Source organism: Zonotrichia leucophrys, chromosome 8 (genome assembly GCF_028769735.1).
Source record: "Zonotrichia leucophrys gambelii isolate GWCS_2022_RI chromosome 8, RI_Zleu_2.0, whole genome shotgun sequence".
In the NCBI taxonomy this organism is placed as follows: Eukaryota; Metazoa; Chordata; class Aves; order Passeriformes; family Passerellidae; genus Zonotrichia; species Zonotrichia leucophrys.
In genome coordinates, this window is record NC_088178.1 from 13,825,193 (window position 1) to 13,840,679 (window position 15,487).

The 15,487-nt window shown below is 40.4% G+C and overlaps 1 protein-coding gene across 8 annotated transcripts in view; it reads left to right on the forward strand.

Moving 5' to 3' along the window:
• Positions 1-238: 238 nt before the first annotated feature.
• ARHGAP29 (Rho GTPase activating protein 29) overlaps positions 239-15,487 on the forward strand; it is a 48,533-nt gene continuing 33,284 nt past the window's right edge. For 6 of the 8 annotated variants that reach the window (XM_064719840.1, XM_064719841.1, XM_064719838.1 and 3 more), the window contains exons 1-2: positions 239-358; positions 3,009-3,352. In XM_064719840.1, the coding sequence (XP_064575910.1) occupies positions 3,091-3,352 (262 nt within the window). In that variant the 5' untranslated portion in view covers positions 239-358; positions 3,009-3,090. Of the gene's footprint in view, positions 455-570; positions 593-3,008; positions 3,353-15,487 lie in introns of those variants that run through there. The other 2 variants (XM_064719835.1, XM_064719836.1) reach the window with 2 other exon arrangements.

Below are 15,487 nucleotides of genomic sequence, written 5' to 3' on the forward strand. Positions count from 1 at the left end.
CGGCTGCTGTGCGGTTCCTTTCCCGGCGCTTGGCGGGCTCGCGGAGCGGCGGGCGGGTCCGGCGGCTCCCGTGGCTCGGGCGGCTCCCGGTGCTCCCGCCGCACCTGCCCCGCTCCGCGCGCCGCTCCCGCGCACCGCTCCCGCGCACCGGGGCTCGTGGGGGCGGGTTCCCTGGTAACCCCGCCCCCAGCAGCCGGCCAATGGCGGAGCGCGGGCGGGGCCGGGGGCGGTGGCGGCCCCGGGGGCGGCGGCGGCGAGCGGGGCTCGCTGAGGGGAGGGCGCTCCATGGGCAGCGGGGCTTCCGCGCGAGGGGCCCGCGGCGGCCCGGCTGCTGCATGCGCTCGGCCGCCGCTCTCCGGTAAGCGCCGGCCGCGGGCACGCTGCGGCGGGAGGAGGGCGGGCGTCGCTTGTCGCCGCCGGGAGGAGCCGTGGGCGAGCGTGGGGCAGGGCGCCGGTGAGCCGCCGGGGGGACGGGGGCGGCTGGAGGGGCCCGGTGCGAGTCCGGCCCCGGTGATCCCCAGCGCCCCGCTCGGCGGTGCCTCGGAGCGGTGCCGGGCGCCTCTCCTTGCGCTCATCTCCGCCCTGCTGCCCGGTACCTGCCGTGGCCGCGGGGAGTGCGCGCCCGCGGCGGGGCCGTGCGGGCCGGGGCGGCCGCGGGGCGCCGGGAATGCGCGGCGGGGGCAGGGCGGAGCACCGACCCCCGCCCGGGGCACCGGCAGCGGCCCTGCCCTCCGCCCGCCAGCGACGTGGCCCCTTCTTTCCTTTCTTTCTTGCTTGCTTTTTTTCCCCTTTCTTCCCCTCCCTACCGGGGAGATTGTGCTGGGAGAGCAAATTTTTGAAATATCTGGCGCTTTAGTTTTTCATCTTTTTTCCGTCGGGACGGGCAGTGGCTCGCTGTGAGCCAAAGGAGTCTGGAGGCGTTTATAACAAAGCTGGTGGATGCTTTTCGCTTTCAAAGCCAGAGTCTCTTGAAGAAATATGAAACACTTCTCAGTAATGAAAGGCATGTGTTCTGGGAGGGAAACGTTCCCCATCTGCCTTGTAACACAGGAGGAACAGACGTAAGGGCTAATATTTACGAGGAAAAGGTGCCTCTTGTGCTGAGCTGCTGGGGTTTGGTTTTCGCAAGTTTTCCCCGCTTAGAAACACTTCGTCATCACTTTTACAGTTTTCAGAGTGGTGGCATTATTGTACTGCTTGTACCCAAAAAAAGGCAACATTTCTAAAATAACACAGCTTTAAAAGCATGGGCTTGCCACTGGAACAGGTCTAACACATCGTACTACTTAAAAAGTTGACTCTGAAGCTGGCCAGACTTAAAAGAGGCATGTCTTTTAAATAATATGAAAATCTTTCTCGATATAAATAGATATCACATTTGTTAAGAGGAGAGAAGGTTATGTTTTGCCTCTAATTGCAAGGCAGAATTGCAAAGTAGCTTTGTAGCCATGAGAATTATATGTGGGAACAGAAGAAACTTACTTAAACACTATGTTTAGTGTAAACCTCACTTCAGTCTACTTGAGGTGTTTGGAATTGCTTAATTATCTGCATTATTTGTATAGTGTGATGAGTGTTCTTATACATACTGACTTTAAGCAGTAAACAGAAATTAGAGCAGTTAATTTGTGTTAAATTCTGAAGTTTTCTTCCCTCTCCCCCCCGCACACGCTCCCTGGAAGGCTTGCACATTAATTACAAAAACAACTGCTTTGACCACGTTTCCTCTGATATTTTTAAACTGCAAACAGAAATAAAGCAGAAATAATGGAAAAATAATTGAGGTGCATTAGAGTAATGCCTATTGAAATTCATAGTGGGAGTGTTCAAAGTGGTAAAGGTGCTACTGCTTCAGTTGGTCTAACCAAATATAAACATATGCAGGAGAACCCGTTTCAACCTGTGTTTTTTAGTTTATAACAACTTTTATTTTTAGGTAAAGTAATTGAATTTGAAGATTTGCTGCAGATGTGTCTGCAACCCACATTAACTTTTTAGCTGTTGTGTTCCAATTTGGTTTTTGGGGTTTTTTTCTCTTGTGGTGTTTACACTATAGCGTAAACACTGGGAATTTCTCCTGGTGTTGAGAGAACAACAGCAGGCGTTGTGGGAGCTGCTGGAAGCGTACCTGACTCTGCCACCTGCAGTTTGCTTTGAAATGAATCGCTTAACCTAACACAACAAAATTTTCAGTAGCTTTCTGCTTTTTTTTTTTTTTTTTCCTAAAGGGAAGGAATGCAGGTAATTTCTTAGTTTATACTCCTCCAAATTTGTGCATTTTTATGGTAGAACTTTCAGAGCAGAGCAACGTCATTCAAGATAACTGCACTGAGACTTGCAGATAAACTTTGATACTAAAATATTTTTTCATTTTCTTCATTTTTCCGTGTCTTTCTTTTGATTGCCTTTCATATTAATGGATACCAGGCTGAAAAGTCCACATAACTTCTTTGAGGATATTTTCCTTTCTGAAACAAACTGTGATAGGCCATGGTTTCTTGCGTGGCACACTACACGAAGAAAATTCATCCTATTAGATCAAGGCTGTGTATTAATAGACAGGATACTGAATACAGCTTGGTGGCTCATGCAAGAGGGGATGTTGATCATAATCTGTATCACATCAAGTGTTTCTGTGATTGTATTCAGTTGAAGTAACATTTCATGGTAAAGAATAGGTGTTGGTAAATGTAGAGAATGCAATTTCTAAATATTCATGGAATAAACTTCTCATGAAGTAAGCATGCATCATGATTAGCTTTTGAAATAATATTGGTATGCCATTGATTTTTTTTTTTAATGCAACAATCTGTCTTCGGTACAAATTTAAATAACTTCAAGTAGTGAAAGCCTTTATAATACTCAGTTTAGCATTTTAATGTAAAGCAGTATCATCTTGAAAGAAGTTTTGGATCTTGTCAGTACCAAAGTATTGCTTCACATATAATTCTATACTAATCAGCGTTTTTCTTTCTCTTCCACCTCCTTCCCCCTCCCCAATTTCTAAGGGTTTCACCTCTGGCTTGCCCAATGGCCGCCAAGTGACAGCGAGTGTTGACTGCGAGCTCTCCAGGCGCGGCGGCTGCTGGGATGTTGCGGCAGAACGGCGGGAGCAACAAGCGTGGTTTGGGATTAGCCCGCCTGTCCACCTCCAACTTCTTCACCATCTCCACTGCAGGAAACTGGGCAATGGGGCGCAGCACCAAGAGCAGCTCTCTGAGCAGCATTAGCTCCAACTCTGACTGCTTTGATTATCCTGTTGTGGATCCAGAATATATCATGCAAGTGGTGAACGATGTCCGAAAATTTGCAGATGTGCTACTGTATTTGAGGGAAGCCTTTCTTTCAGAAGGTGTGTCAGTTGTTCTTAATTCTTTGATTTTTCTGAAACTCTTAACAACTCCATTTGTGTGTTTTAACTAGTGTTTGCTATGGTTATTTCCCCCTGCCCTTTACTTTCACCATTTATCCTCCCTTCCTCTTCCCTCCCCACCCCCAGCATGGTGATTACAGGAAGTGATGGTTTTTAGTTTGGGTTCTGCATTTCCTCACCAGAACAGTGCAATCTGTTTCATAATCATAACAAGGGAAAATAAGCTCTTAGCAGGCTGTCTAGGCTGATGCTTAAATTTGTGAGACCGTGGACTGATTGGTTTTTTAACCACTTGCATGGTTAAAATGGTTTTTGTAATTCCAAATAATTCTATTACTATTTTGGTTATATTTCAGTTTCCTAGGCTGATTTGGTTTCTGAAAGTCTTCCACACTAGTAGTTTGAGTTTTAAGGTAGAATATAACTACAGTCTTCCTTTGCAAGAGAAGTATTTACTGTCTTCTGCCAGCAGGTGGAAACTGCAAATTATCTTCCTTGCAGGAGGTGTGTGTGCACATTGTGTTCCTGTACCTTTTGGGGCAATACCACTAGTCCAGTTTTGGTCATCAGCAGGAAAGCTTTTATCTGAATTTTGTGAGATTAATATCTGAACTGACAGCCAGAGCAGCTTTGTGTAAGATGTCCTGAGTGCTGAACATTTGCAGTCACCTCTGTGTTCAAGTGAGTGTGCCTACAGCTGAAATACTGCTGCTAAAATGTGTGTGAGCAATTCTTAAAAGAGCAATAATTTGGCAGTAGTGATCACTTTTATGTCCTCATAGTTTTTGCAGAGCACACAGGATGGTCAGAGTTATTTGTGAGGTTGGGTGTCTGGTGCCTATGAGAATGAAATGGGCATTTTGTAGGAAAGGTCTCTCAAAACACTGAAGTGTTCCCATTGCCATGCAGCAGTACTTAACTGCTTGTCAGTTTAAAATTTGGAGGTCAAAAGATCCAAAAAAACTAACATGGCAAAAGGAGTAGTCATCTTATTTTATAATATGGTATAGAATTAATTTGTGAAACTGTGTTGTCCATTTAAATTATTTATAATTTTTGAAGGAAAGATGTTTCCCTTCCATAGTTGGGAGTTTTCTTTTTGACCTTCATCCCCATAATATAGTGAGCTCTGTAATGCTGGCCATGCTTACTGCTGGCTGGAGACAATCTCCTAGAAGCTCTGATTTGCATTTTCTAATTTTGAAAACATTCACAATTATCTGTCCAAAAACTTACCAAGGTGGTTGAACAGACTTCTTGCACATAAAATTGTGGTTTGCATTGCTTGCAGCTTACCACCACCCTGATATTAATTACATCAATTATTTGAAGGTGGAATCAGTTGCAGGGATAGGAAATTAATTTCTTTCTCTTTGGAAGGGTTGCATCAATGAGTGTTTATATTTGCTTGGTAAGCATGGCTAGAGACTCCCATAGGTCTTTCAGCTTCTAACCTTCTAACTTTTCCCTCAGCTTCTGCATCAGCTATTAGTTGTTGTGTTGCCTCTCTGGCAGATTTGTCTAAACTCTGATGCACAGTGGCTTCAGGCTGACCCTGTGGCTCCCATTGTCCCCTTGTGCTGCTGGGCCCTGCAGTGGTTGGCAGCTGATGGCCAGGGTGTGTGGTGCCTTCAGTGCCATTCCTACTGACTGATGCATGTGGTACCTGAGCTAGCATAGAAGAGTCCACCACTTACCCATCTGTGCTTCACTTAACATTCATCTGATGTAGTGATCCAATCTTGGATGACAAATCTAAGAGATTTTGGGTTATAATATGTGTTTGTGTCTAAACTAGAGCATAAACGCCTTGGGGTTACAGCCTTGAACTGTGTTTTGTTGTGGTACCAATGCAAGTTGATTTGTTCCATGAAGGATAAGTTGAAATCTCTTGAGGGGAATATTTGGTAAATTAAATGTTCCATAGATTTCAAAGCTACTTCTCTTTGCATTCCTTATGCTAACATGATTTCATTTCTTACAGTACTCTCATTGTCATAATGCTGAATAATTTTTTGATACCCGTCAACAAAGGGAAACCTAAACCAACAACCAACCAACCAAAGCTCCCCAAACCAGCAAACAAAACACTCTGAGTGTAACTGTAGAGTTTAAAAGCTTGACAGCTGCTTGGACATGAGGGAGCTGCAGTTGTCTCCTGTGTTGAGTGAAGTACCATATGTTCCATACGCTTCAGTTCTTGCTGTCCTTTAGGCCTGTACTCATTGGATGTAACATTCTGTTATTAGTGATCCGAGCTGGGGATCACTACAAAATCAGATACTTTATCTTTGTCTTCATTAAAGAACAGCTCAGGGCATTTTTTGAACCTAGGTCAATGAATCCAGTGCTGTTTCACAAATTTTGTGTTTAATTCTGCTTGATGCCAGGCTGAAACTGTAGTGGTGGTTAGTGCAACTGATGCAGTTAGTGCATCAGTCTCTTGGTCGAGTCTTCAGCTAAATTTCCAGATGAGCAAGATGGTCATGTGGCTAGTACCAGTAAGGACAGTTGTCACTGTGTTTTTGTGTTTGAACTGGAAGGTTGCCTTCAGGTATAGAAATTGTATTTTATGTAGTTAGAGATAATTGAAATTTATTGAGAAATCTCAAAATAAGTCTTCTGATGAGAAGAAAATGAAAACAATTCCCTAGCAATTCCTGCCTGGAAGACCAGACCTGAGAGTGTATGTTGAGTTAGTACACAGAAAACTCAGATAATTTCCTACAATTTGTGCTATTCTTAGTGCTGTTCATTTGACTGTTCAGTTTTATGGGTGGCATTGTTTTCCTGATGTGCCCCAGGTTTACTTCTTTCTGTTCTAGTTTACATCTCAAGTACAAACTGTTAAGACATAATGGCTTGAAAGCTGGCTAGTTTTCTCTGTGCTTTGAGTTCCAACAGTAACATTTCAGCTCTTGGCTGAGAGTGTGAGAACCTTATTGTAGCCTTCAACTTACACCCCTCTTTGCAAGGGTAGGACACACTGGGAAGTGCAGTGTCGAGGCTGGAGCCAATCTCTGATTTTCAGTGTGGTGGCACTCAGGATAAAAGTAACTTCCTATGGTGAAAGCAGTTTTAGGAACTGAGAAGTTGTTTGCTTCTCATGGAGACCTGCTGTGGGCTTAGAAACCTGACCACAGTATTGCAAATATTAAAGGTTTTGAAGGCGTGAGGTGTATTTAAGGTAAATCCTGTGACTTGAAGAGGTTAGTTCTTGTCCCAAACATGCAAACTAACTCTTACAAACTTGTATATGAAAATCTACCAGGTCAAAAAACCATTGCTTACTGCATTGATATGCAAAGTTGAGAGTCTATTTAATAGGTGTCTGTGGATGAGGTTGGTGACTACAGTTCAAGCTTTTACTGCATATAATAAATTTTACTGTTGCTTCAAGTAAATGATCTTACTGTGTGGTCTTTGCTCAGATGAGATTCATTTTCTCACGCAAAAGAATATTTAGGACGCTGTAAAATATCTTCTAATTATGAGCTGAAGTTAAGTATTTAATCTTTAAACAGTACATAGCAGCTTTTGCTTGTATTGCATTAGAGAGGGAGAAAGCATTCCTGTTTCCCTGCTCTGAAGGTACTTAGCTACTAGTTTTGTGACATCTGCTGCTTTTTTTTTGTTTTTAGGAATATAATATATACCATAAGGTCTGCCCTTGAGACTGTGGGAAATGCTGTTTCATTATGAATAGCTCTAAGGGTAAAATTTGCATGGGGTTTAAAAGTGCAGGAATAATTACATTTTAATATGTAGTCGTCTTGACTGTACTTTGGAATTTTTGCTTACTTTATCACAAACTTTGAAGTAATCATCAAAGTGTGATATTGTGTACTTCATGTGGGTAGTTCTGCATCCTTTTAATGAGCAAAAACTTTTGCTTCAATTTCATCCTATCTTCAACAAATGTAAATTGTAGTTCATTCTTTTTTTTCTCAGATATCTTAGAACCAGAGTAGCAAGATAAAGCTATTATCTTTCATTACAGGTTTCTCTGAGGTTCAGAATGTGTCTAATTTTTTTAGAGTTTGGTAGATTTTTTTGTTTGCAGTTTGGTTTTTGTTTGTTTTTGTTGGGGTTTGTTGGGTTTTTGTGGTTTTTTTGGCTTTGATTTCTGTTTGGTGGTTTTGTTTTGTTGGGTTTTTTTTTTTTCTAACTGAAGCAGAGGCGAAAGTGCTGCTGAAGCTGCATGGCCTGGTCAGGAATGTTTGCATTCTCTTTACAGTAGCACCAATACTTTCAAACCCATCAGGAATGCTGCCTAACTTGAAACCTATCAGGTTGTTATTTTTGCAGGATAAGATATTCACCCCAGTGGGACAATTCTAAAGGTGTCTCAAGGTAAACAGTTTCCTCAAAATGAGGAACTTGTCATCTTCAGTGACTTCAATATTTTTTTTAGCACCACAGAAATTGGTGTTAATCACGTACTACACTAAATCCAAAAGCCATTTACTGAATATAGTGCCTGAGGCTCAAAGGTGAATGATTTCTCTTCAGCCCTTCCTGGCTTGATAATGTATCTTGTCCCTATTTTTATATGATTAAGGCACTGCAGTATAATTAGCATTTCATTCATTTCCTTATTTTCTTATAGTCTAAAATACTACTGTCCTTTTTCTGAGGCAGTGTTCTTGAAAGTCAGTTTGTCCTGTTTTGCTAGGGAAATCTGAAGCTCATTAGTTACTGCAGTGATTACAGATTGAATTTATGATAATTTTTAATACTAGGTGTAATTTTGCCGTTTGTTCTTTATTCCAATTTTGATGTTTCTCAGTGAAAGGTGCTGTCTTTGATACACCTTAAACTAGATGTATTTACCTGTCTAATGACACCTTATACTATTAATGCTTGGTAGGTGGGCAAACTGCTCTAAACAAGAATCTGATAATGTATTTACTTTTTTTTGCAGCAGTTTCTGGAAGCAACATTTGGGAGAGTTTTTTATATTTGTTTTGATTTGAGGGCAGTTGGACTGATCTCTTAGGACTTTTTGTGGAAGATGGTGCTGGTTTTCTGCTGGGTAGTATTTTGTTTGTTAAATAAAAAACATTTATGAGAGAAGGGAAAAGAAAATGCTGTCAGGGCAGCTAACTTTTGGGAACTGTGAAAACACAGTGATTATCAAATGTGTAAACAACCTGCTTGTGAATTATTAAATGACCTCTGAGAATTGGTAGAAAAAAGCAGAGGAATCCATGTAATGGGTAGCACATTGTTGCTCTTATTCCATGTAGCATAAAAAAGAAGGAAAACAAACTGTCTAGTAACTAATAAATAATATTACAGAATTAAAAGTAGTTGAGGAAGTTGAGAAATAGTCTAAAGTGGAATTTTAACTTTTATCACTTCCAGAATCTGTGAAAATGTGATATGCTTGCAGTATCTGAAAGAATAATGTTGTAATTTATTATTAAAATATATTTCTTTCGTACTTTGTAGCTCTATTCAAACTTGATCCACAAGGAACTAACAGCATGTTTCAAATGCATTTGCCTATAATAAGATTGTTCATCCTCTTGCTGAACCAAATTAGATGTTAAAAGGTGAATTCTGACAAGTTGTGTTTGCTGCTTTGGATGTTCTGGTTCCCATGGCAGAGTTAGCAGTGCCTGTTTGAGCCTCAGTAGCAGGGAGGGCAGGACTAAACCAGGCTGGGGCAGCTGCAAGGAGTAACCTCTGTTGTGCTCCTGCAGAAATTGCCTTTATTTTCCTCTCTCCATCAGCAGCTTAATCGTTGATAGAGTTCTGTAACTGTTTAAAATACTCAAGATCCATCTAAACCTGCTGTTTTCTTATTATAAAGCTTGTTGTGTTTGGGGTTTTGTTTTAAACATGCTGATAGTCTTATTTCCACAGCAGTTTACAAAGAAACTTCTGCATGAGCTGCTGTGATCTCACTGTTGTCCTTGACACTGGTGCTAGTTCTCTGGTGACTGCTTAGCAAGCTGAGTTTTGGGGCAAATCTACCTGAAAACTAGTCCTAGGAAGGAAGGAACTAGTTTTTAGCTGGATCAGTTCCATGAGCTGGCTGGAAGCTTGTACTGAGTGCCAGCAAAAAGGGAGAAGGTGGCTGGCAAAAGAACAAGGGGCCAGAGGTTAAAGTGGAACAAGGCTAAACTGCTAAAACCTGTATCAATTCTTTTGTTTCCTTTATTGAATGCTAAGTTTGACAGGGGTTTTAAAGGTGGGGTGGTGGTGGGGAGAAGAGCAAGCAGAGGAGGCCCTTTGTAGGTGACAAATTAACCAGTCACCTTAGCAGTGAGCTTTTGGCACACTTGAATTTGACAGTCATCTTCTAAACTTGCCTTTCTGAAACCTGCTAAGTACATGCACAGTCATATCTGCTTCCAGTCTTTCTGACCTAAAAATTCCTTAGTACACCCTTTCACATACCTCCAAATAGTAGTCACTGCTAAGTAGAAATGCTATCAATCTGAAACTGAAATTGTCCTTTCACAAATCTGAAATAGTCTTTCAAGCTAAAAGATGTGAAGGATATAAACAAGGATAAAAACAAAGTAAATAGTTCCTTAAATTTTCTTTAATAAGTAAAACTATTGCTAAGAACTGAAAGCTAGTAGTAGTGACTTTTTAAAAGAGGTTTTCCTGGGTTATTTAATGGCAAAACTCAGAGAAAAAAAAATTAGACAGGTTGCTTCTTTTAGTGTAGCTGTAGGACCACAGCAAGCCAGAGACCTCCTGGTCATTTTCCCATGCTTCCTTAACTTTCACATTGTCATTTTCTGGTCCTTGGACAGAAAACATGGAGATCCCTGGCCCTGAGTCATGTTCCTGTCCAGTTTCCTTAGAGTTGAGAAGCTAGGCAGAGAAATGTACAGCCTGGATGAAGGCAAACCCATAGCAGAGTAAAAAAAGGTATTTTACAGTCAGTTTATGGGAGGCAGGCATAGCTATGAACCATAGGTTTTCCCCAGGAACATTGCGCTCAGTCTGGGAGAGCAAACTTCCCACCTTGCTTTTCATTTCGCTCCAGATCGTCCCCCAGTCTGTTTTGCCCAAGCCTCCTGTGTTCTGTCTGCTGGCTGCAGGCTTTAGTCAGGGAGTCTTGGACTTTCATGCTCTGTGAGCAGAGCCAGAGGAGCTGGGTATTTTGTTTATTTTGCAAGTTTGCAGTGGTAGTGCACTGCTTAATTCATCTGCAGTCTTCTGTTTCCACTATTCTGAGCAAGAGGAAAAAACCAACCTCCTCTTCAAGTTGAGTTCAAGCAAATCTGTCTTCTTCTTAGTCAAAGTGTAAGCTGCCTGTTAAATGCTGGTTGCTAATGTTGGATAGGAAATGCTGTTTCTTCAGGTTCAGAGAAGATTGAAGTTAAATAATAACTTAGTGGACCAGGAGATAAGTTTGTGGCTGATAGTACTACCCCTCCCCCAGTTGCATACTCCACATTCCTTCAGAACAAATGTTCACTTGTTGCTATAGTGTCTAAGATCAGCAGTCAGGAGGGGGGGTGTCTTGAAGGCTCGTGAGTGTTTAAAATGTAAAATCATCCTTTATGTGCAGTCAGATATTTTGATTGACTTAAATAATTAGCATATCTTTCTTTAGGAAAACTCTGAGCTGTTTATAAGAGAGCACGGGCATTTTTCATTCTCATGTTGCTTTTGAAGTGTAAAAAATGTAATACAAGGAAAAACTTCATTCTTACCCCTTTTCTAATGTACAAAAGCAGCTCAAAACACTTAGAGCCTTAGCTGGAGTGTTAATTACAATTAGCTTCCCTTTCCATCACAGCAGCTAGACTAATGGAATTGAAATGACAAGAACAGCAAGATGAAAGGTCACTAGTGAGGAAGAGGATGAATAGTAGTATTTTAATTTTTGAAAGTAAAACTAGGCCTTTCAACAACAAAAATCCTTCTAATATAGTTTACAGCTTAAGGAGCAGAAACACTTGAACCTAAAAACAACTTGTATCTCTCAAAGAGCTCTGTGATAACATCTGAAAGATAAGAATTGACCCATAGTCCGTCTAAGTCTTATGTTCTAAGCAGCAATTTCCATGTACATGTAGGAGCTCTTGTGTGTTTCAAAACAAAACAAAAAATGCTTGCCATAAATGAGTTTCCCACTCTTGGCAAAATGTATTATAGCAAATCCACAAAAATATTCGGTTTTCTCATTTTGCTCATGCATCAATCTATCAAAGTTGCAACATAAAAGAAGAACATCAATACAAACAATTTTTGTGTGCCTGACAGCATAGAGTTAACAGTTGTAATTGTCATCTTAAAGATCTTGACTTCATGAAGGTTTCATGGACTAAACCATTCCTTTTCCACCAGTTTTGTTGGAAGTGTTTGTTCTTCCTATTTATGTGGCTAGGTCACAGAACTGAAGCTGACTTGTTGCTTAGTTCTGAGCAAATGTTCATCCAATCTGACAGTTCTAGTGATTTGATTGTTAGAGCTAATGTCTTGCTAATGGATTAGAGTTAGAACAGCATGGCAGGCTAGGAGATTTGATACAGAGCTTGGACCTTGATTTTTGTACATAGCTGTTTCCCTTTCCTCAGGAAAATAGGGATTTTATGGGGGCTTATTCCTTTGTCTGCCTAAAATGCCCCTTTTTATGGAAGACGGACATGACTCATGTAAGGCTGTAGAAAATACTTAAGTGTGAGTTATACTTTCATCTTAATGGCATTTGTTACAGAACAGTGTAGATGCAAAACCTAGGACTAGAGGAATTTTCTTTTCTTGAGGCTGAGATTTAGCTGAACAAAAGATTTTTTCCTTTTCCCCATTTTTTTCTCCTTTATTGCTTGAATAATTTCTTGGACTAATTTTTAAAAGTATGTAGGAATTCTTACTTGCCAATTAGTTATTTTTAGTTGATAAACCAGTTTTAATCTTCAGTTAACAAAGCTTACCTCTTCAGTCTTGTTTTCTTTGTCATTACTGAACTACTTCAGATATTTAAGCTATTTTCGTAATATAACATGTCTCCTTTTTCAAATATGCTGATTCTCTCTGCTGTGTATAACTTTGGTTCAGGGCCTACAGGGGGGTGTTGCAGCAGTTCATGATGTTGGTACAAGTTCTGTTAGTGCTTCTTATCTGTGAGACACACTGTGATCCTGGGATTGTGGAGCTTGCTGCACGTACCTGCTGAAGGGAAGGGGAGGTTCTTATTTGGGAAGGAATCAGGTGCTCTTCTAAATCTTATGATGTCTCAGTCTTTCCCTGGTTTTAGAAGTCTGCAAGATGGGAAGGACCTAGTGAGGAAGTTTCAGCAAAAATGCATGAAAAAAATAATGGAAAATGTCAATTGCAGGGTTGTAGATCAGTAAGTTGCAGGAAGTATATTTGTATGGTGGAATTAAATCGCCTTCATGACTTTTCAGAAAAGGGCTTTGACATCTTTGGGACTTGACATACTCAGCATTTCCAAGTTCTTCTCTAAATATTGTATTTAAATTTTCCCAGTTTATGCAGGTGTGATTGTTTTAGGGCTCTGTGTTGTGAGGGAATGGAACATCTCAGTTAATGTTCTACTTTTGGACTACAGTTATATTCTTAGCTCTGCTTTTAAGCTCAGATGTCACTGAAATTATTATGGACATGGTATTCCTGAAGCATTAGCTTAAAGACTGCTCAGTGTTCACAGATTTATCTTGCTGTTTTAGTGTTTATAGTGGTATGAATGGATTCTTTAGTAGAATGCTTTCTGTGGGGTTTTTTGTTTGTTTCTCCTGTGGACTTTTGATTTAGTTCATTTATTGTGTACAGGGTGTGTTAGTTATTTTGTTCTACCACAACTGTGGAACTAAAAAGTCTGCCCAGAAGTTGTCCAGTGCTGACAACAAGTGGGGAAAAAAGTGTTCTCTGGAATCACTGAAGTGGTGGAGGTGCAGAGCAGTGAGGATTGGCAGTCAGTATGGTCTCAGCTCACAAGCAGAAGAGCAGTTGAGGAGGCAGCTTTTTTGAGAGGTAGTTCTAAATGCTTTGTTCTGTGTTGAGTAAGCTGCAAATTGTTTATCTGAAAGCTTAGCAGCACACATGAATTGTGGTAGTTGAGTGAAGACAGTTTGTGAAGGCCTTTATCACAGAAAGTGACTGTGATAAACAGCTGATGCCAGTGCTGAAGGGGAAGCTGACAGTAGGGTTCAGACTGCAGTGCTCAGATTAAATGCTTTCTGCTATTCATGTTTAAACCGGTGTGCTAAGGACAAGCAAACAAATTCAGCAAGCAATGGAGAACTCCTCCTAGCTGTAGTTGGCTTCAGATGATGGCTAGACATGAGATTTTGGAGAAGGTGGCTGAGAGAGGACTTAATTTGGAAAGAAAGCAATAGGTCTGAAGCATACAAATTCTCGATCTAGTATTGACTGCCTGGAATGACAACTTCAGTGGTACTAGGGAGAAACAGATGGGTAAATCCAGAACCACAAAGCAAACGAATTCTGCTGTGTTTCTCACCTTTCTGTTGCAAGGTATTTTAAATAAATACTACTCTGTTAAAAATTAATGGTGAGTTGTACAGTGAGTTACTGTTGTATTTTGGGAAGTGCAGGTGCCAGTGTGACATCAGGTGCTGCCTTAATGATAGTGTTACTGTATTTTCTCTTTATCCAAAGATCTTCAAAAATGCTTTGGTGTGAATTAACTGGTATCAAAACATTATATTGCAGTGGAGATTGACTGCTCCTGAGTTTAGTAAATGGGAAGATTTTAAAAGTATTTTGTTTGGACCATTCAAATGGCTCATCACCTGTGTGAGTTCTGCAGTCAGGTTTTACTCTCTTGGGTGGTTGTTTCAGCAGGACATCAGTGAAGGAACTTCAAATAACCCTTAATCCTTTATGTTCACCAGTTTTGTAGGCAACTGATGTTATCAGCTGCTCCTTTAGGGACTTGAATACGACTTTAAATTTAAGTTGATTTTAAAGTGTAACTTTTTTCTTTTAATCAATAAACCAGAAATGGACTACTATCACATCCTATAGCAGTCCATAGTTGTGTTTAAAAAAATCCTTTAAAATAAATGCACAAAATAACACACCCCTTGTTTAACACCATGTTGCCTTGTAATCCTGGCTTTGTGAGGTCTTTAGAAAACTGGGTGGGCAGGCAGCAGTAACATAACTTCTTCACTCAGTCAGTGGCTTAGGCTGAAAGTGGAAGGAGCAGGCAGGTAGAACAAACAGCATTTTTGATTGAAATTAACATGAGTTAAAGGTTAAGTGTTGTTTGATCATCTCTTGATGTTGGTTACCAAAGGTGAAATTAATTTTATTTAGAATTAATAAACCATAACTTTCATACTACTCTTTCTGTGTGCCAGTTTGATGTGGTATGATCAACTTGCTGGAGAGTCTTTCATTTTGTGATTTGTTCTTTTTTAAAATTTGTGCTGTAAATGTTGAGTGAATATTACTTCAGATACTCTCAGAACTTGAACCAGTATGCAAGGAACATAGTTGCTTAGAGCATAAGAGTTCTCATTTTATTTTAACAGTGTCTTCCATTGGCAGCTGTTCAGTCTAGTGACTGTTTGACTAAGTTTTAGTGAAATATCCTTGAATAAGAAATAAGTAACTAGTCACTATTATATGTATGGTTGCCTGTCCCAATGGATATGATTTTTTTGTGAACTGTGACTGATTTGACTGATTAGGTTTATTGCTAATGAATTCATACTAAAGAATATAGACTTATGTCCACTTGACAATTTACAATTTTAGCTTAAAATGTGTCTTGAAACTTCTGAAGTGTTATCCTCACCTAGATTTATTCTTAATCTCTGGGAAGATTCAGGGAAATGAACAGTGACTAAAATGACCATGTAATGTTTTCACTCTCATTTTGTCAGAAATGGCTAAGTAAGGAAACACTTTCAATTTTCATTCATTACTGCATTCTGGTCTCTAAATTTTGGTTTAATAAAAGATTAAAGTATTCTAAAGATTAAACTGTGGGGCTGAACACACCTGGGTTAGTTGACTGGAATCTCGAGGCTGGTAGAATAATAAAGTTGAAGGCATGTAGTGTACAGCATATTGAAATAGAATAAAAACTGCTTTGTGGTGGTTTTTTTTCTGAAAGGCTTCCCCTCTTCAGCAAACGGGGAATTCATC